General features: G+C 35.1%; 1 protein-coding gene across 1 annotated transcript in view; it reads left to right on the forward strand.

Annotated features, from left to right (window-relative positions):
• The window catches only part of LOC134792390 (carbonic anhydrase 1-like), a 66,612-nt gene extending 41,912 nt beyond the window's left edge, over positions 1-24,700 (forward strand). The window contains exons 6-10 of the mRNA XM_063763682.1: positions 2,900-3,049; positions 12,266-12,404; positions 16,010-16,206; positions 18,543-18,682; positions 23,038-24,700. Coding sequence (XP_063619752.1) covers positions 2,900-3,049; positions 12,266-12,404; positions 16,010-16,206; positions 18,543-18,682; positions 23,038-23,163 — 752 coding nt within the window. The 3' untranslated portion in view covers positions 23,164-24,700. The remainder of the gene's footprint in view (positions 1-2,899; positions 3,050-12,265; positions 12,405-16,009; positions 16,207-18,542; positions 18,683-23,037) is intronic.
• Positions 24,701-27,820: the final 3,120 nt, after the last annotated feature.

Genomic DNA, 27,820 nt, shown 5'->3' on the forward strand with positions numbered 1-27,820 from the left:
TTTACAAAATAATAGAGATGTGGAGCCTTCGAGCAACGCCGGCTTCCGACATGTCGGAAGGGAGGAGCCAAAGCGATATCTTACCGTACAAATCATTCCGCCATTTTTTGCGTGGGGAAACGTGCACACAGTCGCACTTTTCACTCACTACATACAAAATCCAATCTGTAATGACGACACAAATACATAGAAATAACACACGCCAAACAAAAATCTTGCAAACCTCGATCTCTTTTTGTGTACGGATGCAGCGGCAGAGGGGAAATAGTACGAATGCCGTCTCCCTTCCCGGTGTTGCCCGAAGTGAGGAACCGTATAATAAAACGTCACTACAGCTGTCAAACTCATGGACACGAACGATATTGCCATTTATATTTTAGAACTATAGTACATACAGTTCATTATCCATAGTTGCAATATTTTCCAACAAAATGATGTCAGAAGAGAAAAAGTCGTATGTCACTATACCTTATAAATCAAAGTCCCCAGCCGTATCTGCCTGTTTGTGTGTTTGTATGTTTGTTCGCGATAAACTCAAAAACTACTGAACGGATTTTCATGCAGTTTTCACCTATAAATAGAGTGATTCTTGAGGAAGGTTTAAGTGTATAATTTGTTAACCCGTACGAAGCCGGCTAGTCCTAATTAAATCCGAGTGTACATGCAGTTGCGATTTCAGCAGTGATGAATGCACACCAGTCCTGGCTAATTACACGGAAGTTTGCGTGACTCTGGAAGGCTATTCTAATTGCTTTGTGAGGGTCCGCCTACAATGTAATGCCAGTATACAATGTGTGAATTGCACCTAATTTTCGGATCTCATGAATTGAGGCAAACGCGCGCTGGTACTCGGTAAGCGGGGTAAGGCCATGCACTCTTTTTAATTGCGAATGCGGCAAAAATTCCTAATTAACCCCTGGAAAAGGGATTGCGGATTTGCGCGTGTTTTGTTTCCTTTTACTGGTTTTTATGGACTTGAATAGGTTTAATGATTAGTTAAAATTTAACTAAAATGCGGTTACTTCTTGTGTACTTAGTTTAAAATTAAATACTAATCTTGTGTAGGTTTCCGTAGCCAAAATAACAAAAAATAAAAAAAACAGAACCGTCCGTAAGTCCGTCTGTCCGTCTGTCCGTCTGTCCGTCTGTCCGTCTGTCCGTCTGTCCGTCTGTCCGTCTGTCCGTCTGTCCGTCTGTCCGTCTGTCCGCCTGTCCGTCTGTCCGTCTGTCCGTCCGTCTGTCCTTCTGTCTGTTCATATCTATGTCACAGCCATTCTACTCGAACATTATAATATTTTAATTTTGAACATAGGTTTATTTTGTGAGCCGCTACTTAGTCTAGAGTTAAACCTTTATCTATCGACAAGCCTTTTTCTATTGACAAGATCGCTGTGCAAGAGAATAATTATGTTCATGTTTTTTTTAAGACATCCCGAATATTTTCTTGAAAAAGCTTAAGACACTTGTTCAAGAATATTTAATCGTACAATCGGCACAATGGGACAACTACCTAACGGACCCACATGATATCTTGTTTTTATTAGAGAAACTAGTATCTTATCATTGCTTTCACGAGCAATCCATCAAGTGAATTCGGTAGTTTAACATATCTAATCTATTTGACGAGCATTATGCGACTTAATCGTACGAGATAAATAGTAAAATAGCACTGTATATTCTAGTCAACTAGTTGATTTATAATATATTATCTATGAAAACGTTGTACTTACATAGAAATTGTTGTTTAACCCTATTTTGCATAGGAAGCGGCTGTAAAGGTGCTTATATCGCTTTAATGTCATAACTCATAACTGTACCTACATAATTGTTTTAGGTCGGCGCGGGGCGTAGAGATGTTCATTTACGTCAACTTAAAAAAAATGGTGTGTTGAAAAGTGTTTCAAAATATTTTTAAAAATGCTGGTGCAGTTGTACTTTGCACAAAAATATTTAACAATTTATTTTATTTCAATTTGCCTAGAAATTTATAAATCAAATTTTGAATTGGCGTATGTTAACTATGTCCATTGAATTTTTCCCTTCTTATTGAAATATAAAGATGTAACAAAAATAGGCTTTTTTACTAAAATCATAGAACATCGAACAATCGTAGTAGATAGGTAGTTGTCAATAATGATCGAAGTCATAAAGATCGCAGATATACTGACTTAATCCTTACCACGTCAAAGTTGATAAACTATCGCGAATCTTATCGCCAATTCGATAGCATTGAAAAAGTTCATATACCAACTCTTCCAATGTCGGTCGGGCGATTGAAGACGCAACATGAAACTACTAAACCCGAAATGTGTGGTGGCCCCGATGAAGACAGCGGCTTCTGAAGGTTCTTAACTGATTAATAATAATGTTAGACGCATTTAGGTCTAATATGATGTTACCAATTAACCTTTTGTAAGTTAACGACTTGTAGAAATTGGTAGCACGTCATGTTTCATGTGTAAGCTAGGCGTCTCAATTAATTTTTAACTATCAATTATTTTAACTAATCATTAGCGCTGTTTGTTGATTAACTTTTAGTTACGGATTATAGATGAAATATTAAATTTATTGCATGTGTTTTTAAATTACTACGGGCGAAATTGCACGGGGAAATTATGAATAAATTCATTGATAAAGTCGCCATGCACTTTTGCAGCTTTTGTACAAAATATTAGCTGTTTTTAAGTCTAAATGAATTTTCGCAAAGTACGTACACTCTATCGGCTGTTTATCTAAAAATATGCCTATATTTAATTACCTTCTCCTTCGCTGTATGATAAAAATATGAACAGAGTTGATCATGATCACTCTTGAAAAATATTGGTATACAATTTATTCGCCGTATTGTTGTTATTTGTTAATATAATTGATGTGCCATTGACAAAAAAACGCTTTGCAGCTGAACAAATCTCTCGTCTTCGCGCATCGCAATCTCCAATAGCCATCTCCATTCAAAAATGCCCGACATGGACTTCACTAGATGGACTCAAATTCACGGGCTACTGGGACAACGAAGGTAGTGGCGTGTTATTAAATACGGGACAAACTGGTAAGTTTTTGATCAATTAATTCTACTCATAAAGGCACTTTTGCTATATTATCTGAAAATGTAGGCTACGGGCTACGACGTAGCAAAGCACGTGTAGCTATAGTATTTTTCTAACTCGATGGGTACGCTGACAGGTCATTTCAAGACAATTTTGCTAGATTTTGCATTTTTAGGTTATAAATAATATGCAGAGATGAAATGGGCATGGGCATTATCGGCCTGTACCACGTTTATTAACTGGTTTGTGATATGATATTATGCAATAAATGATTTTAATCTAATCTATTCTATTCAATTTTAAAAATTCATCCCCAAATGGGGTTATAAAGGGGTAGAAAGTTTTTATCGGGTACAAATAGTTTGAAACTTCTTAGAAATACATATTACACACATCGGGTACGAATACCTTTTGAGTACTTTGAAACATCTTAGAGAAAACATAATATTAGAAAACAAGAAAAGCGATTTTGGCATTATAGGGAATATTAGGCAAAGCTCTGCGTAGGTGGCACCTTTGTGGCACATACAGTAAACAAACCACATTGACACATGGCCTACCGCGAAACAATAAAATCGAAATTTCGTTATCTAATTTCTCTATTACTCTTGCATATTCGAGCGATAAAGAGGCAGATAACTAAATTTCGATTTTCGCGTTTACCGGTAGGCCCTTGTTAACAAACCGCCTTGATGCATCAATGTCATATTTTATTGTCTGTGAAAACTTGTCAAAAAACAGTTTAAGGCACAGTATGTATAAGTTAGTCTATGAATTTACTGAGTCGGTATAGCTGCACTCTGGCGGCAGAACATTGCAGTAATATCCCCTATTGAAAATACATTTCAATCAATCAATCTTTGGGTATTATGGCACCATCGATATTGTCGATGATTCCGCCAACGTCAAGGTTTAGGAAGGCACGTGCTTTATGAAGAAAATAGGCCGGTGAATATCCACGAAAGGGAGTTTAAATGGGGTTTAAAATATTTATTCAATTTACCTCAACGCATACTAAAAAAATATTTGTTGATAAACATTGCTAAAATCACGTGTTCGAACCAAAAGAACTCTATCTAAATCACCTGTACTACTCAATTTTTATCACTACATTATTTTCCACATTACGTAACATATTTTGGACGAAATCAGCGCGTGGCTTAAAATTATCTACCGATAAAATCGATACTACTTAAATCCATAAGGAAACATAGCAAGGTTATGAGAAATCAAGTTCACGTTCAATTGGATTTAAACACATTTGCTATAAGATTTAAAATCGCTGAAATAATTGTACTGTGTAGGATTGCCGGTTTTACTGTTTAAAGTGTCGGGGAAAGACACAGCAAAATTCTGTAAATAATGTAAAAAGTACAGGTAGAGAGTTCCCCCATATATCTTTCTTCACTTTGCGTGTAAATGCGGGGCTATTAGCTAACAATAAGTAAATAAATCTCTCAACCAGGGACAGGAACCGGTTACCTTAACCGGGGTTTTTCATAGGGTTATTTTAGAGGTGTTTATAAAAACCCCTACCATAACGGTAACCGCTTAATAAGGTAACACTTTGATTCGGTAACCGTATCAGATCGAGTTAACCTCTGTTACCGGTAACCGAAATAAAAACCCAGTCTATTCAGTTACCTCATTATGAGGTTTTTGACCAGTTCAAACGATTGTAATCTTTACGCACACTTAAATTCAACTTATTATTGAATAACCGAGGTTGGCATGGGCGGTCTATGAAGCCTCCAGCACAAACAAGTACTTTTGCCTTTCCTTTGTTTATCTTTATACCTACCTGTGTGGTGTGTTCTTATTATAAATCTCTTTATTCATTTCTCATCTTAAGTTAGGTTATTTATAATATGAATATAAAAGTAAAATATAAAAACACTTACAAAACAATAAAAATTAATATAAACACATTATAAAAAACCTAACCTAGGGTGCCGCCAGCAGCGGGGCAAGGCCCAAGCTACCGGTGGTCAGGGCTGCAGAGAGAGGAACCGGCGGACTATCCGCGCCGTGTCCAAGATCACCGCCTTCTGTATCTGACCCTTGATCCAACCACCTAGCGAGAGTCTCTCAAGGTGTTGGTCGAGACTCTTCGCTATTAGACCGTTTACTGAAACGACTATCGGGACAATGATCGTCGAATCAACATCCCACATGGCTGTTATTTCGTGAGCCAAGTCTAGGTACTTACTGGACTTGTCCTTCTCGGCTTTCACGAGATTCTCATCATGGGGGATGGTGATGTCAACGAGCACGGCCCGACGTTGCGATCGATCTATTATCACGATGTCAGGCTTATTGGCTACAATAGTCCTGTCAGTGATGATAGATCGATCCCAATATTATTATATTATAACTAAAATAATTAAAATAAATAAATTAAATAAGTTTAATAAATTAAATAAGTTTAATAAATTAAATAAGTTTAATAAATTAAATAAATTAAATAAATTAAATAAATTAAATAAATTAAATAAATTAAATAAATTAAATAAATTAAATAAATTAAATAAATTAAATAAATTAAATAAATTAAATAAATTAAATAAATTAAATAAATTAAATAAATTAAATAAATTAAATAAATTAAATAAATTAAATAAATTAAATAAATTAAATAAATTAAATAAATTAAATAAATTAAATAAATTAAATAAATTAAATAAATTAAATAAATTAAATAAATTAAATAAATTAAATAAATTAAATAAATTAAATAAATTAAATAAATTAAATAAATTAAATAAATTAAATAAATTAAATAAATTAAATAAATTAAATAAATTAAATAAATTAAATAAATTAAATAAATTAAATAAATTAAATAAATTAAATAAATTAAATAAATTAAATAAATTAAATAAATTAAATAAATTAAATAAATTAAATAAATTAAATGAATTAAATGAATTAAATGAATTAAATAAATTAAATAAATAAAGTCAATAAAATCATCAAAATATAAATAAAGTAAATAAAATAAACAATTTTTTTAGTATTTTTTTTAGTTCTGACGGCACTTTCTAAAACTACTTTAATGTAGCAAACCAGTAAGCAACCGATAATAAAGGTTACCATAACTGAATGAAAACCTGTTAAAAACCCTTAACAAAAACCCTATCGCGATGGGGTTTTGAGATTAACTCGGTTAAAGGTTAGGGTTACCGTTTCAATAAGGTTACCATTACAATCAGGTAACAGTATGATAGGGTTACCGAATGATAAGGTAACCGAATCGATTGGGTTACCGAATTGATAGGATTAAGCGTAAAGAGGGGTTTTCCGGTCCTTGCTCTCAACTTTGTCCATATACCTAAGATATGTACTCAGAAAACTTGGATGGATACCACTGAGACTGGGAAACCTAAAGGATTGTACTCGTAGCGTCAGCCGCGAATGATCACTCCGGTTGGAATTCAGCCTCTAGCACACGGTTCAATTTGAACAATGTTTAATAATGTCACAGCGATACGATACCGATCAGTCAGTGTCAAAAATGACATTTCTTCAACCATAAACGGTATTTTTGACAGATCGGTACATCTACATCTTATAAGCATTGTTCGATTTGGGCCGTAAGTCACTATCAGTTATGTGGTACAATATTATGTATTATATACAGGGTGGAAAAATAAGTCGGGCCCTGGAGGGAAACTACCTTAAATCCTTAAGTTGGCTCATTTTACTTAAATGAGACATTCCTTTATTTTTAAAAAGAAATAAAACTGCATTCAAAGATTTTTCTTTTTTTCTTCAATTTTGCTTGCCTAAAAATATTCTTCAGTACTAAATATTCGATTTTATGGATATTTTGTACGTCAGGCGAGTGTAAAACCTAATGTTTCTTGGAGAAATGTTATCATCTAGACACGCGATAGCGTGTCCAGCCAAGTTCAAAGAAAAAGGAACTGGCGACGCAGCAACCATGTGTAATATTACACGAACCATTTCGAGCTACTTTTGACCCCTTCACAACTTGAAACCTACTTAACCTACACAAATAAAATTTGGCACATGTATTCAAGCCCCTTAGCTTGTCCAAAATACAAAATTTCATAAACGTAGCTCAAACAGTTATTGATAAATTAACGTTTAAAAACCGGCATTTTTGTGACTGACTGACATAGATCACAAACCTAACCCACTTCCAGATGACCTAGAAACTTGAAATTTGGCATCAAGGTAGACTATTAGGTGTATATAGAGGGAAAAATCTGAAAACAGGAAATTATTGATATTTCGATGAAAAAATAATAATTAATACTTATAGACCAAAAACCTAACCCACTTCTAGATGAATTAGAAACTTGATATTTGGCATCAAGGTAGACTATTAGGTGTATATTTTACTGTAAAAGCCCGAAGTACGGCAAAACCTAGGATTTACCGGTAAAACCTAGGTTTTACCGATGCCGATCGGTAAAAGCCCGAAATGTTAAATCTTACTAGTTTACTTCGGGCTTTTACCAACACCGATATGGTAAATCCTAGGTCTTACCACGGCGACCGGTAAAGTTTGAATCATGCACTGATTCTCAACCCCTCCCGCTCAAACCCCCGTACACCGCACCGCATGCGCCGTTAAGTGGGTTAGGTTAGGTTTGAACTGCGATCCTCACAGAACCGAACAAAACCCGGTTAGGTTAGAACTGCGAGCCTTACAGAAACGAAATGCTACTAGAAAATTGGGTGGTTTTACCTCCTTTTCTACATAGTGCACCATCTACCATAATCTTTCATCGGGCCCCATAGAAGTCGGTTTTTTTTCTTAAAAATTATCATCTAATAATCTCAGGAATCAGTGCATGATTCAAACTTTACCGGTCGCCGTGGTAAGACCTAGGATTTACCATATCGGTGTTGGTAAAAGTCCGAAGTAAACTAGTAAGATTTAACATTTCGGGCTTTTACCGATCGGCGTCGGTAAAAACTAGGATTTACCGGTAAAACCTAGGTTTTGCCCTACTTCGGGCTTTTACAGTAACATATATAAAGGGAAAAATCTGAAAACGGGAAATTATTGATATTTCGATGGAAAAAAACAATTAATACTTATAGACCAAAAACCTAACCCACTTCTACATGACTTAGAAACTTGATATTTGGCATCAATGTAGACTATTAGGTGTTAATAAAGGGAAAAATCTGAAAACTGGAAATTATTGATATTTCGATGGAAAAAAAATAATTAATATTTATAGACCAAATACTAACCCACTTCTAGATGACTTAGAAACTTGATATTTGGCATCAAGGTAGACTATTAGGTGTATATAGAGGAAAAAATCTGAAAACTAGAAATTATAGATATTTCGATGGAAAAATAATAATTAATACTCATAGATCAAAAACCTAACCCACTTCTAGATGACTTAGAAACTTGATATTTGGCATCAAGGTAGACTATTAGGTGTATATAGAGGAAAAAATCTGCAAACTGGAATTTATTGATATTTCGATGGAAAAAAAAGTAATAAATACTTATAGACCAAAAACCTAACCCACTTCTAGATGACTTAGAAACTTGATATTTGGCATCAAGGTTGACTATTAGGTAGACAAATCCTGTATAATTTCAGGATTTTCAACACAGCACAGAACTTGGCACCCATATAGATCTCAATTCTTTTGTCGGCGAGTCAGCAACGACACATATTCTTAATATTGAACTTGGCTCTCATTTCACATTTATGTTTTTGTTGGAATATCATTACTTTTTGTACAGAAATAACTATAGTATTCACCATGAAAGCAGTTTGCCCAAGCTGAAAAGGAGACCCTCGCTAACGCGCGGTTAATTGTCAAAAAGTTTCAGTTTTCAGATTTTATCTTTTATACGCCTAATTAGTCTACCTTGATGCCAAATATCAAGTTTCTAAGTGATCTAGAAGTAAGTTAGATTTTGGTCTATAAGTATTCATTTTTTTTTTCCCATCGAAATATCAATAATTTCTAGTTTTCAGACTTTTCCCTCTATATACACCTAAAGGGGCCCACTGATTAACAGTCAGCCGGACGGTATCGGCCTGTCAGTTGTTCGGAACTGTCAACATTTTGTTCTAACTGACAGGCCGATACCGTCCGGCGGATTGTTAATCAGTGGGCTCCTTAATAGTCTACCTTGATGCCAAATTTCAAGTTTCTAGGTCATCTGGAAGTGGGTTAGTTTTATGATCTATATGTCAGTCAGTCACAAAAATGCCGGTTTTTAAACGTTAATTTATCAATGTTTAAGAGCCTCTACCATCAGTTTTAACATTGACATAACGCTCACGTCTACGTAATTTACTTTCTGTACATCTCGCTTCCACTATTGCTCGCATATGCGAGTACGAGCGAGATGCATAGAAAGTAAGTTACTTAAACGTGAGCGTTATGTCAATGTCAAAACTGGTGGTAGCCGTACAGCTACGTTTATGAAATTTTGTATTTTGGACAAGCTAAGGGGCTTGAATACATGTACTAAATGTCATGTGTGTAGGTTAAGTAGGTAGGTTATGTACGTGGCGCGCTGCACGCGGTCCAAAGCCAGGCAAATTCGACTTTCTCATAGGTACTAAAAGTGTCGGGCATAGCCCGACGTACGTGAGACGCTGACCGCTTACCAAAGCCGGGCACCTTCGGCGCCCTCATACTCAAAGCGTCGGGCACAGCCCGACGTACGTGACACGCTGTACGCAGGCGCCCTCATACTCAAAGCGTCGGGTGTAACCCGACGTACGTGGCGCGCTGTACGCGTTTCAAAGCCGGGCGCCGAAAGAGTCGGGTGTAGCCCGACGTACGTGGCGCACTGCACACGGTCCAAAGCCAGGCGCCATCGACTCTCCCATACTAAAAGTGTCGGGCGTAGCCCGACGTACGTGACACGCTGTACGCGTTCCAAAGCCGAGCGCCGAAAGGCGCCCTCATACTAAAAGAGTCGGGCGTAGCCCGACATACGTGACACGCTGTACGCGTTCCGAAGCCGGGCGCCTAGGGCGCCCTCATATTAAAAGAGTCGGGCGGTCTGTGGCGCGCTGCACGCGGTCCAAAGCTTCGACTTTCTCATACTAAAAGAGTCGGGCGTAGTCCGACGTACGTGACACGCTGTACGCTTACGAAACGCTGTACGCTCATGCAGGAAATATTATAAATGTTATAATTTTAAAAAAATACAGCGTAATATACTTAATTTACTATTTTTTATATATATTTAGCCGCTTACTAACACAGACCGAATACCACGCGGGCGTAGCCGCGGGCACAGCTAGTTAAGAATATGTGTCGTTGTTGACTCGCCGACAAAAGATTTGAGATCTATATGGCTGCCAAGTTCTGTGTTGTGTAGAAAATCCTGAAATTATAAAGGATTTGTCTTGGCTAGTTTTTACCTATAGGCTACTTTTCTAAAATTTGGTTTGTTGGTTTTTGTTGGTGTGTAACTCGGGGCGTAATAATATTGCAAACTCAAGTCTATAAATCGCTCCGGCAAGCCGTCGCGAGTTAACTTACTATCGTTTGCAATATTTAACTTACGCCCCATGTTGCACAATGTACTATAAATTGTCCACTGCGTCAGAGTGTTTCATAACGCCTTGTCCCGTTAAAGTCGTCTTCCGAAATTTTCTATTGTAATTTGCGTTTGGTTGTTCACATATATGTTTTTGGTGGCATTACCATTAACTGTATCGACTAGTAGCAAAATAGCGAGTGTTTATTTTTTGGAAGTTTTACTCGGTTCGATTCCCGGTCGATACAAGCGAATTTAAAAAAATCTTTGAATGCAGTTTTGTTTCTTTTAAAAATAAAGGAATGTCTCCTTTAAGTAAAATGAGTCAACTTAAGGATTTAAGGTAGTTTCCCACCAGGGCCCGACATATCTTTCCACATTGTATATTTAGGTTTAATGGCGGTGCTTCTGAACTATAAATAACAAAAATCTAAATATTTATTTATAAGTACGCCTTGTGTTTAGACATACATCTAAGGCGATTGTTACGTAAACAATGGGAATTAGAGAGCACTTCGTTCTTTGTTTTATACTGGGGATTAGAAGACAAATGGCGTCATGTTTGTTCGTACTTACCGGCGTTGTAAATGTAGAGGATTATTTGAGTTAATCTAATTCATAGGAACATTTAAAGAAACTTCTGCTTGAATTTAATAAGTAAGAACATATTTAATGTGGGTGCGGTTCACTGTATATAACAACTATGGATATATTATTGGTCGATATAACAATACAAATACAATGCAAATACGCTTTATTGCACACCTCAATAAAAGAAGACAATACAAAAGAAAACAGAAATACAAGCATAATATAACGATCAACGGATATAATTTATTAGATATATACATACGAATGACATATTTTTATCAGATGTATCTCTCATACAGTATAAAAGGTATTTGCTATAATATCTTTCAACCTAATGCTAAGGTAGTATAACGCACATACTTTATAATAAAGTTCGGTATAACATTAATTAGCTATTATATATTATAGACATATTATTTGATATTGGAGAGTCAAGTATGGTATAGGTTAAAAAATAGACACAGGAATCCCCATATCTAAAGAGGAAGGCGGTTCGGAGGGCTTGCATAACAAAGAAGAGCATGTACAACCGCTGTTTTAGGTTGGGTTAGGTTAGGTTCGTTAGTTATCTTTTGTCCCTCAGAGCAGAAAATAGAAGCCCCGCAAAGCGGGGCTTCATCGATTTGTCACTAAGTCATATTTGCTATGTTAAAACCTATATTAGTATGATGTCTAAATGCATATGCATAAATTTTATTTTATGGATTAAAGCTAATATCATTTCACACACGATAAAATAATGACATAATTTTTTTCAGTATTTTGTAAATGTTGGGTAATTAAATTTTATAGACCAAATATTTAATGTATGTAATATCATATATTATACAGCTAGATATTATGTCATTTATAACTTATATTGGGTAATCGTTAGATTAAATTTATTTTATATCTACCCTTAACTATACAATATAAAATTATTCCTCTTGTTGGTATACACATTATTGATTATATTACCTCAGTGATATAACTTTTAAAATTATACCATATGTTGTTATATCGAATGAAAATATATCATTTATTTTTATAGCGATCATTACACACCCATTTAATGTACCTTACTTAGCAAATAAGATGCGAAGATTATACAATGCTTTTGATCTGTTAATTATTTTTTCAGCATATTTTACCCTCGACACAAACTCTCGACCACGACTAAGCGGCGGGCCCCTAATGGGCGAGTACATCTTCGAGCAAATGCACTTCCACTGGTCTGTTGACGACTTCACCGGCTGCGAACACGTTTTAGATGGTCATGGGTAAGTGTAACATCCTTGACTAGTGTGGAGCGTAGACTGTATCTTTTTATTCAATGTTCGTCGTGAAGCGTAGAAACTCAGCAATCTGGAACGCGCCGGCCGCTGTGCTGCCTACAAGTCCGCCTTACCGCCAATTTACCGGTATATGTGTTGTGTGAAATAAAAACACATATATTTGAGTTTATTTACTGGAGAGTGTTCAGGCAAGTGAGTGAGTGAAGCTCCCTGAAGTTTCTGATATCTCTGAATAAGCTACGAACGGCTCGGGTTTATATAGGGAAATATCCGTCCGTAGGTACTTTTCCGCGAACTAGTGGGTGTGTCAGTTTTATTTATTTCTGCCAATCTCATTAATTATTAACACATATGAAAGGAACATGGATCCTAGACTTATAACTAGGTACATAACATTCCACGCAATTCATTAACATAATATACACACACAAAAGTAAAAAACATGATATACACACAAAAGTAAAATTATTACAATTTAAAACGTAAAAGATTAACCTAAAACATGCATGATTCCTAGCTATATACGACAACTAGTCTAATGTTCACTGTTTCTATTCTAAACGCTTAGATTTAAAATTAACCTTTACTTAAAGAAAGCTAGCGTTGTATGTACATTGTATAAAGGCAAATGACTTAAATTATCCACTGCGTCAGAGTGTTTCATAACGCCCTGTCTCGTTAAAGTCGTCTCACGAAATTTTCTATTGTAGGTAATTTGCGTTTATTTTTTGCTAACTGCCTTTACTCGCCTGCTACGATGTCATGCAAGATAAATGTAGTCAGAATTAAAGATAAATGTAGGTTTTTGTTTTTTAATGGTAACACATTTGTCAACGCCTTTTTTGGAGACCCTTCTTCTTTTTATGCTAATATGACAAAGTAGTTGCCTAAACTAAATTCACGTTGTAAAAATAGATACCTAAAAGGCAGGTCCAAGTAATTATTGAAACTAATCTTCTGGTTAACAGATTAATATTTCCATCATATGTAATATTTTAAAATTATAACTTAGTCTAAAATCAGCCCTGTTTGGATACCCGGGCACAGAAAAATCATATGTACTACACTAGGGCTCATTTAGACGATGCGAGATCTCGCATGCGAGTTTCATTACATTACGGTTTTTGATCGGTCGGTTGAATTGGACGTAACCAGGGACAGGAACCGGTTACCTTAACCGGGGTTTTTCATAGGGTTATTTTAGAGGTGTTTATAAAAACCCCTACCATAACGGTAACCGCTTAATAAGGTAACACTTTGATTCGGTAACCGTATCAGATCGAGTTAACCTCTGTTACCGGTAACCGAAATAAAAACCCAGTCTATTCAGTTACCTCATTATGAGGTTTTTGACCAGTTCAAACGATTGTAATCTTTACGCACACTTAAATTCAACTTATTATTGAATAACCGAGGTTGGCATGGTCTATGAAGCCTCCAACGGCTCCAACACAAACAAGTTTTTTTGCCTTTCCTTTGTTTATCTTTATACCTACCTGTGTGGTGTGTTCTTATTATAAATATTATTATATTATAACTAAAATAATTAAAATAAGTAAATTAAATATATTAAATAAATTAAATAAATTAAACAAATTAAATAAATTAAATAAATTAAATAAATTAAATAAATTAAATAAATTAAATAAATTAATTTAAAATTAAATAAATTAAATAAATTAATTTAAAATTAAATAAATAAATTAAATAAATTAAATAAATTAAATAAATAAAATAAATTAAATAAATTAAATAAATTAAATAAATTAAATAAATTAAATAAATTAAATAAATTAAATAAATTAAATAAATTAAATAAATTAAATAAATTAAATAAATTAAATAAATTAAATAAATTAAATAAATTAAATAAATTAAATAAATTAAATAAATTAAATAAATTAAATAAATTAAATAAATTAAATAAATTAAATAAATTAAATAAATTAAATAAATTAGATAAATTAGATAAATTAGATAAATTAAATAAATTAAATAAATTAAATAAATTAAATAAATTAAATAAATTAAATAAATTAAATAAATTAAATAAATTAAATAAATTAAATAAATTAAATAAATTAAATAAATTAAATAAATTAAATAAATTAAATAAATTAAATAAATTAAATAAATTAAATAAATTAAATAAATTAAATAAATTAAATAAATTAAATAAATTAAATAAATTAAATAAATTAAATAAATTAAATAAATTAAATAAATTAAATAAATTAAATAAATTAAATAAATTAAATAAATTAAATAAATTAAATAAATTAAATAAATTAAATAAATTGAATAAATTGAATAAATTGAATAAATTGAATAAATTGAATAAATTAAATAAATTAAATAAATTAAATAAATTAAATAAATTAAATAAATTAAATTAAATAAATTTAATAAATAAAGTCAATAAAATCAACAAAATATAAATAAAGTAAACAAAATAAACAATTTTTTTAGTATTTTTTTTTAGTTCTGACGGCACATCACTAATAGTACATTATTGTCGAGGCTCGGAAGTAGCTACTTGCAGGCTGAGGATTCGTATTAAACGGACGACCTTGGGAGTCCGTTTAATTGAATCCGAAGCCAGCAAGTAGCCTTCCAGCCGAGTCATATATAGTGCTTTTCTCAAAAATGGTGCGAGAAATATACATATTTTAGAAATATTTTACAGAAGCAACGTTCTTACGTATATATTTTCACAGAAAAAAGTAGAAACAATTGAAAAAATTAGCTTTGCCGCCTTTTTATTTTTTTAATAAAAAAATAGAAGTGCCGAAAATACGCCAACCTATTTGAGACAGCTAAATAGTCGCGGTACTAATCATCTGTTTGGCTGTTTAATGGGCCTGTGCCTTCATTTGATATGGCCATTTCAACTTTTAAAAAGTTTGGAACTCGACAAATAATGGAATTTGTATGCAACATTGCAGTCCCAAAATCGAGACTGCAATGTTTTTAACTTTTTAATTTTTGACTGACCATAAACTACGCGCTTCGCGACCTATTTTTTAGACGTCAAAGTCGACTTTGCCGTCCATTTTTGAGAAAAACTACTTTAATGTAGCAAACCAGTAAGCAACCGATAATAAAGGTTACCATAACTGAATGAAAACCTGTTTAAAACCCTTAACAAAAACCCTATCGCGATGGGGTTTTGAGATTAACTCGGTTAAAGGTTAGGGTTACCGTTTCAATAAGGTTACCATTACAATCAGGTAACAGTATGATAGGGTTACCGAATGATAAGGTAACCGAATCGATTGGGTTACCGAATTGATAGGATTAAGCGTAAAGAGGGGTTTTCCGGTCCTTGGACGTAACCAACAGTCCGCAATGTAACTAAAATCGTATGCGAGTTCGTGCGCCGTGTAAATCAGCCTTAACGATCTAAACTAAGGGCTCATTTAGACGGCGCGCGAACTCGCATGCGATTTTAACCCATTGAGGTTAGGTACATCAATTCAGCCGACCGATCAAATAACGCAATGTAATGAAACTCGCATGCGAGTTCTCGCACCGTCTAAATGAGGCCTAACGCTGTGAAAATTAATTAAAAATCTTGTTATAACTTTCAGATACGCAGCAGAATGTCACTTCGTCCACTACAACAGTAAATACGAGTCAATAGAAGCGGCGGTAGGCCATGCTGACGGTTTGGCTGTGGTTGGTTTCCTTTTGGAGGTTGTAGATGCCCCTAACCCGAAATTTGACATGCTTGTTGAGGGTTTAGAGGCGATTCAGAAGCGTGACCAAGCTGTTCAGGTCACTCCAGGTACGTTTTATATCTTACACAATTTGTCGGGTCTCTATTGTTTCCCATAAAGGTTCAAGTCATAATGTATTGTTTGTCCGCATTTTCGTTAGTCATAATTTGGTTTTTCTCAGAAACGCGTAACTTTTCAGGATTGCCATGAAACAAACCTAACCTAACCTAACCTAACTTATACCTAACCTTATAAAAATATAACCTTACAAAAATCCTGAAAATTTAATAGTTTCAGAATTATAACTAATGATAATCTGGCAATCATTACATTATGAGTTATGACGTTCAATAATTACGTCAAACAAAGGGATCCGCAATTTATCACATACGTAGGCTCCCAAATCCCCCAAATGAAAGTTTGACAATCTTGTCGAAGAATTGGAAGCGATGCAAAAGGTAGGTCAAAAGTACTTTTGACGCCCCTAACCCTAAGTTCGGTAAGCTTATCGTATGATTGAAAAGAAAGATAAAATTCTTACAGCGGATAAGTTTCATATCTGACGTCTATTTATATTTTTATATTTGATGATGAAAAGTAAAATAAATGCTTCATTTGCCTATCACTAAACTATCCAGACGATGCATGACTTGCAAGTCTCACAAGTCGCTCAAAATTGGAAAAGGTCTTGATCAAGTTTTAATTTTAATTTAATTTACGATATACCTCGTTAAGTTCAGTAACTTAAGTTTCAGTAACCTTTGACGATGACTTTTAATTGATAAAGGTAAGCTTTCAGTAACAATTTGACAAAAGTATAAATGAATGTCAGTTTATAGTACTGAGATTTAGAGGGCATTTAGATTAAAATATATGATTGATTTGATATTACGAGTATGTATGCATCGATGTCACACAAATAAATAAACGCTAGTCGAAATGCACTAAGTATGGCCCAAGGGGGAGGGCGACCAACAGTCCCAAGGTGGTGTCGGGTTTCTCGTTCACAAGTCCCTCGTAAACAACATAATAACCATCGACAGTGTGTCGAGCAGGGTGGTATACCTAATACTCAGAATATCCAAAAGATATTCGCTGAAGGTCATTCAGGTATACGCACCGACCTCGTCACCCTCCGATGATGAAGTAGAGGCTATGTATGAGGACGTAAGTAGGGCCATACATACTTCTAAAACCTACTTTACTGTTGGTATGGGGGACTTCAACGCAAAGTTGGGCAAGAGAAGCGGTGATGAGTTGAGAGTGGGGCAATTTGGGTATGGGCAACGGAACCCTAGGGGTCAGACGTTGACTCGTACATCTACCTAGGACAAGTAGTCCAATTAGGTAGGTCCAACTTCGAGAAAGAGGTCAACCGCCGAATCCAACTCGGTTGGGCAGCGTTCGGGAAACTACGTAATGTCTTTTCGTCCGACATACCTCAGTGCCTCAAGACGTAAGTCTTTAATCAATGTGTGTTACCAGTGATGACTTACGGCTCCGAAACGTGGTCTTTCACTATCGGCCTCATCTCAAAACTCAAAGTCGCTCAACGAGCTATGGAGAGGGCTATCCTCGGAGTTTCTCTGCGTGATCGAATCAGAAATGAGGAGATCCGTAGACGAACTAAAGTCACCGACATAGCCCACCGGATTAGCAAGCTGAAGTGGCAATGGGCAGGCCATATTGCACGCAGAGAAGATGGCCGATGGGGTCGAAAAGTGCTCGAGTGGAGACCACGGACTAGCAAGCGCAGCGTAGGACGTCCACCCACAAGATGGACAGACGACCTTGTTAAGGCCGCCGGAAGTCGCTGGATGCGGGTCGCTTCCAACCGGTACGAGTGGAGGTCCAAGGGGGAGGCCTATGTTCAGCAGTGGACGTCTTATGGCTGAGATGATGATGATGATGATGATGACGATGATGATGATGGCCCAAGGGCCATCCACCATCTTGTCCATAAATGTCGCTTTTAGTGGGGGCCCATCTTCTGGAGGCGAGTCACAGGTTGCCAGAAATAAAATTGCATACCATTTTATTAGGTGGGCGTTCGGTTTTGGTTTGGTTTTATATTAGCGTAATACATTTTAAATTACATCAACTCTTAATAGTCCTTTCACCCTAATAGCGGGCGTGCCTCTGCGTAGTAACATGACACGGGCAAGGGCAGCATCCGCTCGGTGTAAAAGTATATCGTCGTCTAGTACCCACAATACAAACCTTATGCTTTACTTTGGGGCTAAGTAGGTGTGTAAGATAGTCCTATGTGACTAGTACGATATTGTAATAAAACAATAATACATAAATTTATAATTCATAATTTCGTCAAGTATAAAATATTACTTAAAATTTAGATACAGTATTTAGTTTAAGCTATCATTAAGATGTCTTCTGATTGTTGCAGAGTCACTTTCCTGGATGGAGCGAGACGACCTGCGCGAGGGCAGCTACGTGACCTACAAAGGATCGTTAACCACGCCCCCGTACACCGAGTGTGTCACATGGATCATTTACCAGAAACCTGTACAAATTGGCACAGAACAGGTATGACCACACATTAACTTTACGGATTCCCCGAAACGGCGACGACAAGGAGGCCAATTCGAACGTACACTCCGATATAAAAATGACTATCATTTTGTTATCATTCCTCCGCGCGTCCCGCTCCCATACATGTACCTACTAACAAGAACGAGCAAATGTCAACGTTTTCCAAAAAAATATTAAAAACCAAATTTTTTGCGTTCTACCAACTCAGAATCACTACCATATTATTCAATCCTGATGCTAATGTCCCAAAAAATTGTATGGAAATTTTAGTTTTCACTACGTCATGTACTTACACATACAGTTTACAGAGAATGCTGATGATTCTGGTATCGTCTTGGGTCGTCCATTCGTTTTTCGTCAAGTTCTTAAATTAGTCCTATTCTGCTTTCGTCACTCATTCTACATTCGTCACAATGTCGGTGGCTTTCAATTTAGAATGAGTGACGAAAGCAGAATAGGACTAATTTAAGAACTTGACGAAAAACGAATGGGACGACCCAAGACGATACCATGATTCTGAGCCCAAAAATATCATTTATAAAAGTCAAGGGCCCGTTTCTCAAAAGCTTGCAACTAGTAATACAAGCAGATGTCACTTTTTGACAGCTTTTGTTAGAAAGGGACTTCCACTCGTTTGTTAGTCGTATATAGGGCTTGCAATCCGGATATCCGGATATCCGTATTATCCGGATATCCGTACAATTTAGTATCCGGATTTAGATTAAGTTGATATCCGGATAAAACGGATAATTCGAATAATACAATTTTTAAGAAAACTATTTTAAAAACGTTGAGAGTTATAATGTAAACCATGTTGTCGGTTGATTTTATTTATTTGGATACATTTTTACGTTATAAAACTGTTTATTAATTACTCCTTGATTGCCGTCTACTCCCTTATTTCCACAATCGTATGCAGATCGACCTAGCTTCGTAAAAGTAACTTTGAGTGTACGAGTACCGTGTTCCTGTCAAACATTACGTGACGTGATGCGCTGTCATTATTGTTAGCGTCCGAATACATTATTAACAAAGTGCGAACAGAACTAAAATTAGTCTAACGGAGGAAGACTTCGGTTGATATTAAACTGCCGATCGAAATGCAGTACGGTTTAGCAGAATGATGGAGAAGGTTTTAGCATTTTGTATTTGGATAAATATAGAAGAGGAAAAATGATCGGCCACGTGCTACGACACGACCACTTCATCAGAAACATCATAGAAGGCAAAATATATGGAAGGAGGGGGACGGGAAGACCAAGAAAGAGTTATATGAGCCAAGTAAAGGAGCATGTAGGGGCCGTGTCGTACCAGGACATTAAGGGGCTGGCTTCGGATCGACCAAGGTGGAGACAACTTCATCACGCTGCACCGACAAGAGCCCAGCTCTTAAATTTAATGATGATGATTTGAATAAATCTGTAATGGAAACCTTGATTGACTTTAAATGCAATGTAAAATCTAAACAATAAGAGACTGTTCTAACAGTTAGAAAATGTTCGATTCTCTAAATATTATCAAAAACTCTACCAAGAAATTAATTTCGCAGCGCAGACTGCCAATATTAAATGGAGGGTTGAAGTATCGCCATAAAATAGTAAATTATTGCAAATATAGTTTGTGTCACCCGTTCGACCATATCTAATCAAGCAATCAAAGCTTGTGTAAGAAATCTTTGCCGAAAATTATTTTAGTTCTTGGTGAGTATAATTTTTTGCCTAATGGCATTTTGCCATTATCACGTCACGTGGCAACTCAACACAATAACTCGAACCAACTTAACTAACCTAACCTAACCTCACGGTTACATCAGCTGTATGTTTGCACATGCACATCAACTTAAAAGCATCGGCGAAAAGGTAGAACGCCAAAAATAGCTTAAACACTTGCTGTTACATAGCCTTTGTATACGTAAAATTGTATTATATTACACTTTTTATTGAGTTCATGAGAGATTTCTTAAATAAAAAGTAAGTATTCGAATTATCCGTATTATCCGGATATCCGGATAGTAAAATAATTAATATCCGAAATATCCGGATCCGAAAACTGGGCGGATATTGCAAACCCTAGTCGTATACCTCGAAATCAAAAAATCCTTGTAGCTTTTCACCTATTCGCGTTTCGCCGCGATAGCGTATTTTGTTGTAGCGTGTAATATCAATGGCATATTTTGTTGCTCGCATATATTTGTAATAGATTTTTACAACAGTAGCAAATTTTGATGTAGCATGTATTATCAATAGCCTATTTAGTCAACCACATATATTTTCAATAGATGTTTACAACAATAGAATTTTTTTATGTAGCATGTATCACTATTAGTCTATTGAGTTAGCCGCAAATATTTTTAGTTGCATTTTACCTGGGTCGCATATTGTTATAGTATATTGTATTAATGGTAAAAAAATTAGCAATATCACTGGGAGAGTAGCTAGATCAGTTCGTTCCGCGTAGCATTATTCCCGATCGCATTTTTCCCCACTCGCGTTAGTTCCGCGTAGCATTATTTCCGGTCGCATTTTTCCCCACTAGCGTTAGTTCCGCGTAGCATTATTAGGTCGCATTTTTAGACGGAGGTTCGTTAGGTAGCTTCAGATGCCCGAAGGGCAAACCGCCCAGAAATAGGAGCCCCGCGAAGCGGGGCTCCGTCTAGCTAAGTTGTGAACTAAATGTTTTTTGAAAAATAAACTCTAGTGGGGAAAATGCGACCGGAAATAATGCTACGCGGAACTAACGCCAGTGGGGAAAAATGCGATCGGGAATAATGCTACGCGGAACTAACGCGTTTGGGGCACTGATCTAGCTACTCCACTGGGATATAATAAAAATACAGTCGCTTATTGACCTCATAGTTACAGAATATATTGTCTATTATTTTATTAGTCATATCAGTGATATGCACAACGAGGTTACATATATCACACTCATAACCAGGAGAAAAACTACAAGTGCGAAATGCATTTACAAAACATAACTATAGAGGTATAGTACTTAACACATTCAATACCACTAAGTGCTACGGGTTACGCTCGTAGCGCGTAGCCACGGTTTCGTCGTATGTAGCGCGTAGTCGCTACGAACAGTGTACCCGACAGTCGGGTTCTTGGTGTTGAATGTGTTAAAGGAAATATCGCGATATCTATCGACCAAAAATCATACTTAACAAGAAAAAAAATCTGTTCAGAAATTCTGAGATCGCGGCGAAACGCGAATTGGTGAAAAGCTACAAGGATTTTTTGATTTCGAGGTATACGACTAACAAACGCTTCCACTTGTATGACAAGTTACAAGCTTTTGAGAAACGTGCGGCCTAGTCTTCAGTATTTTTTTAAACACTCAACTTCGAATTGGTTTTAAGGCCAGGCTGGCCTGAGTGGCCTGGATATCACTATAAAATTGAAATATTGGTTCGTCTAGCGATAATCGAGTAATAAAAATGGGGGCACTCGTGATTGAAATACGATCTAGTTATCGGCTCTTAAAGGTCAGGTCATCCAGGCTCGGTTCTTTAATACTTAATCTTGACTTTGGCAAAAACTTTTGAAGAAAATATTATAAAATATTTCTAAAATATTTATTATATATATAAAATACCGTTTAAGTAAACGTAGACTAACAATATACCGCCATTTTATGTTATTCAGGCTTAATCACGTCCATTCTAGCCTTTCATCCTTAGCAAACATCTTTGAACTTGCCTAACAAGGTCTGGAATATTCGAGATCAACAACTGCGTATTTGCAAACGATTGATTTGTTTGTGTAAGACTAAATATTCTTGATAGCAAGTAAACTATTAAAATATATACCTAGTCCACATAAAATAAATTAAAACGATGTCTAAAGACGTGCTTTAATCTCACTTACTCCATTTTCCGGCCAATGAGCTCTTCAAAGAAACTTTTCAATCGCACTTTTATCGCTTCACCTATACAATTTTTTTGCTAAGTAGTACTTACTGCATGAATTCCTATAATACTTACCTATCTTATATCTTAACGAATTGAACAGAACATTTGTTTCGTGATGATAATGATGTTTTTTTATATACAAAATGCTGTAAATAGATTGTATAACCATCCGACACTCAGTGCTACGCTGCATAGCACGCCGTAGCTTTTTTACGATGTCATACATGCCAGTTCAAACGTACAGTGATGATATCAGAATGGCATATATCTAACTATTTAATGTCAGTAATGTCCTTCAGTTATCGTGAATTTCACTGTCCGTCCGTACATGTATTGGCGCGGCCGAAACACACAATAACCAAATAACAAATGGCCTGATAGAGTTAAATGTTTGTAGACATGAAAATAAAACTAATAGGTAACTATTGTTCTGCAGTTGGGCCTTCTCCGGCAGTTGGAAGGGTTAGACAGCAAGCCCATCGAGAGGAACGTGCGGCCGACGCAACGCCACCCTCCTGGCCACACCGTCATTAATGTGAAGCAATTCAAGGCGAAACTTTAAATTAAGATTGATACTGAGACTTTACTACGACAAAATGTGGCTATTGTTGCCGAAAATAATGGAATTGAAGTTTTTCTAATAGTTGAATACCCACTTGCGACTGGTATACATTAGAAGCTAAATCCGTGTTAAATGTAAAATTAAATATTGCACTCATTTGCATGTTACCATTAAATTTATCAGCACCATTCTTCTATTAAAATATTTGTTACAGACCCCGTTGCGTTTTAAACAATTATTTAAATAGATGGCTGAAGGTATTCCAATCCTATAAGTATTAAACTGCAACCAGACGTATAGTTTTTCTATATATCACAATAAAACTAGGCCACGTAGTTTTTTACTACCTAAGTAATCTCAGTATCTACCACACAATAAAGGACTTAATAACACGCGTATTTTCCAGTGACTTCTTTTGTACAGATTAATAAACGGGGTCAGCGCTAGGAAACAACAGCCTAAATTTGTAATTTAAATAATACATTTCAGACCATCACCTCAGGAATATACTGGCCGTTCTCTGCAGTAACGCCATGAATATTACTTTGCATTTATTTCTGCGGCCAAATACGTAAACAAGGATAATTCATAGCGTAAAGTTTTCAATATATATATTTGCACTGAAATATTATTCTACAACTGTAAAATAGTAACAGTATGAAACTTGGAGAACAGCCGAACTTTCATCAGAATTTTCGCGTTATTACAGATTTTGGCAATTAATAATGTTTGAGTCATGATGGGTTTCACTATTGTCAAATTTCTATATAAATGATAATTCCAAATCAAGTTCTCAAGTGATCAAAAGTCAAACAATACGTACTCATAGACTTTCATAGACAATATAACTTTAACAATAGATAATGAAACAAAGAAGATCCTTATATATCTAAGTACATTTTGTCAGTAAAAGAGACGTTTCCAAAAACAACAGAAGGGTTAAATAAATTAATAGACTAATAGATAGATAAATAGATTAAATAGACTTAGCAAAAAGTCATAGAAAGTGTGATTAAAATTAAATAAATGACAATTAAAAGTATACTTGTACACTTTAATTTAGGTGTATTTTCATTTGGCGCCTCCCCACGTGATCGCCGCAATACATGAGGCGAGGAAAACTGGGAATTGTTTTTCTTAACAAAATATTAATTTACAATGGCGTCCACCTTGACTCCTATTAGTGTGACTTTAAAGTCTAATTTCGTTAATTTCACTTGCGTTCGTTATAATTATGTCGGAAATATCCCTGTGCAAAACAGCCCAACGTGACAGATACCGTACCGTAGTTCAATGATTCCACACGGATGATGAATATTGTGGCAAACTATTTATCATAAGTGTCAGTTCCCTTTGCGCATCCTATAAATTTGGACGCATATGCTAATATATATTACACGTATAAATTTTCATTAATGTTGTGAAGAAATGTCATACTGTGTATGATGTCTTTAAACTAATTGTACTTGCCTAGTTTAATATGATACAATATATTTTGTCGACTATAAAGCATTGTTTTACTTGAGAGCTAAACAACAATAACAGGAGGCCGTTTACCTAGGGTAGGTCGATAAGTGTACCTATTCGTAGTTAGCTTTTTTTGAATTCATTCAACTTATTTTTCTCTATCTGCACCAATTGTATGTATCTCTGTTTGGCCCTATGGTTGACTGGTAGAGAATGCCACTTGGCATTAAGTCCGCCATTTGTGCATTGTTCTATATATTTTGTGCAATAACTATATAAAGATTAAATAAATAAATAAATATATTTACTAAGCTTTGTTCATAAAACTGGACGCCTACGACCCTGATTTTGTAGCCAAGAGTTTAGTGTGAGTCTGATTAAGTACTTAAATCGTTCCGGCTAAGCTTTGCCACTAAGCTCCCAAATATAAAGGACTACAGGGGTCAGTATACAGATAACTCATGAATGTTTAGCGTACGTAGAACCTCGTTATTTAAAAAGAAAAAACTCCGTTAAGTGATATTAAACTTTTAAATCCTATTGTCAAATAGTGGGCTCAGCGTTTTTGCAGAATATATTTTATAATGAAGGCAGTTAGAAAATTCAACGGAGGTAGATGAACCCTCGCCTTGTCTTCCTTTACTTATATATTTCTGGAGTTCTGCTTTTGAATTTGAATAATGCAAAAGTTGACAAACTTGGTAAGTATCTACACTCTTGGCGCCGCGTTATGAGGGTTCAAGTAAGTAGGTATATAGGCACGTAACGTTACCTAATTGGGTGATTCTTAAATTGTGTCCAAAAAAAATATTTTTTCGTAAACGTTTTTATTTTTTACATATTATTACATATATCAAAAGTACATACAAAAAGCAATTTTTTGATACATATGGTCAAGCTTAATACCCTCAGGAAAGGTAAATAAAATGAGTACATAAACACGGCTGTGACAAAGTGTCCCTCAGTCTTGACATTTCGGCATTTTGGTGGCCAACTCGGCTATTTTGATTTATATAGTTATTTTAACATACCCTAAGTCACTCCTATGACTACGACAAACCTAATGACAGCTCAGACGTTGAAATCCGTCACTATAAAGGCTGTAGAGCGTGACAAAGAATTCGATTCACATCATACATACACACAAGCGAAAAACATTTTTTTTGCTTTGGCAGTCGGGCAATAATAGCAAATGATCTGTAGCTAATAAAAATGCATTTCTGAAAAGTGCATGTGCCTCTAAATTAATCAAACGAATTAAGAATGACACGACCACGTGTCTATATGTCACGAACGTGGACTCAAAAGTCCGTGGCAGTGACAGATTTTTGAGGCCACGGTCGTAATAATTTGGAACATGTTCGATATTACATAAACATTTCCTTTGATTTTCCAAATGTTAGATAATTAGCTTAATCTGCAATGTATGAGGTATATCTTATGTTACAAACAATAACGTGAAACTGCAACTTACTTTTAAAACTCTAACCGGCGGTGACGCGTTAAGGTTGATCGTTTTTTCAATTAAACACAAATAAAAAAAATCCACAAAACTTCTTCCTTCAGCCATTTGTAAACCTAATAACAACACAGTGTTGCTGTTCTAAAAAAACTTTAATAAGGCTGCCAGTAGTAAAGATAATTTTCTACCGAGTACCGCATGTTTATATTACCACGCGCGGTTGTGACGCGAAAACTAATCACAAAATGTATGTTGTTTAAAATGATATAAAATCGTTATAAATCCATACAATTTTTAAACAGTGTTTTAGAACAAGGATTAGTGTTTTATATTTGATATAAATTATTGCAAAATCACTTCATATTTAAAAAAAATCAAATACCACGAAATCTGGGGAAGTCACACTACACGGTCCGTGACATTTCGCACTTGTAATTTTGTTTTTATATGTTTCTAAAATACTCTTAGGACAATAATAATAAATAAATAAATAATCATCATCATCATCATCATTTCAGCCTATATACGTCCCACTGCTGGGCACAGGCCTCCTCTCATGCGCGAGAAATAAATAATAAATAAATAAATAAATATTAAGGACATTCAATTTTTTACACAAATTGACTAAGCCCCACGGTAAGCTCAAGAAAGCTTGTGTTGTGGGTACTCAGACAACGATATATATAATATATAAATACTTAAATACATAGAAAACAACCATGACTCAGGAACAAATATCTGTATCATCATACAAATAAATGCCCTTACCAGGATTCGAACCCGGGACCATCGGCTTCATAGGCAGGGTCACTACCCACTAGGCCAGACCGGTCGTCAAATACATTTAGGTTGACCTAAAACTAGAGGTAAATTGCTAAGTATATTGATATAGAGTTTACTTATTTTCACAAAAATACATGCTATTCTTACGCGTTACACAAAAAATGCATAAGAATAAGAATTACCCAATTATATCATGTTTTGTGTTGTAGGTACATATCTAAACGGTACACGGTTTCGCTTTCAGCGCAAAACAAATAAACCTTATGGGTTACAGATTTGATCCCCATGACATGTCGTGCATTATATGGGTTCATGTTCAACAAAAATTAAGTTTCGAGTTTGGAGCAACGCTTGTGCGAAGAGTCTAAAATTATTCGTAATACATATATTTATATGTATATACGTTCGAAACATTATTGATTACTTCTTCAAGACATGTAGAAGAAATTTCATCGTTTTAATTAAAATGAAAAGATGGTGAAAATGCGGTATAAGAAGAAACAAAAGCTAAGTAAGAGTGAACCAAGGCTGTATAGTTAATTGGATGTAGAAACATGGAATGCTTTTGTCTAGCCGTCTATTTATAATATTCATTCATTTGATATTTTATAAGATAGATGTAGGTACGTATCGTATAGGATTTTTCTTTATTCGTAGTTAAACTATACCGGGTGTGGCCTGTAATATGAGCAAAAAATTAAACTGTAGGCTGTACTCCTCACACTGACCAACATTTGTTCAGCGACTTTTAAAACTAAACTTGTGGTTTGATTTTTAATACACTTTAAAGTTTATTCCAAGACGCAATGTATTGCGAATTTTGTTATGTTTAAGGCGTGACAAGCAACGTCAATCACAATAATAATGGTGTGGCGATGGCGTGCATTGAAGATAATAACTATTTTGTATGAAAAATAGGGAGTCTAAATACTTCATAATTTTTAA

This window comes from Cydia splendana, chromosome 7, assembly GCF_910591565.1.
Source record: "Cydia splendana chromosome 7, ilCydSple1.2, whole genome shotgun sequence".
Taxonomy (NCBI): Eukaryota; Metazoa; Arthropoda; class Insecta; order Lepidoptera; family Tortricidae; genus Cydia; species Cydia splendana.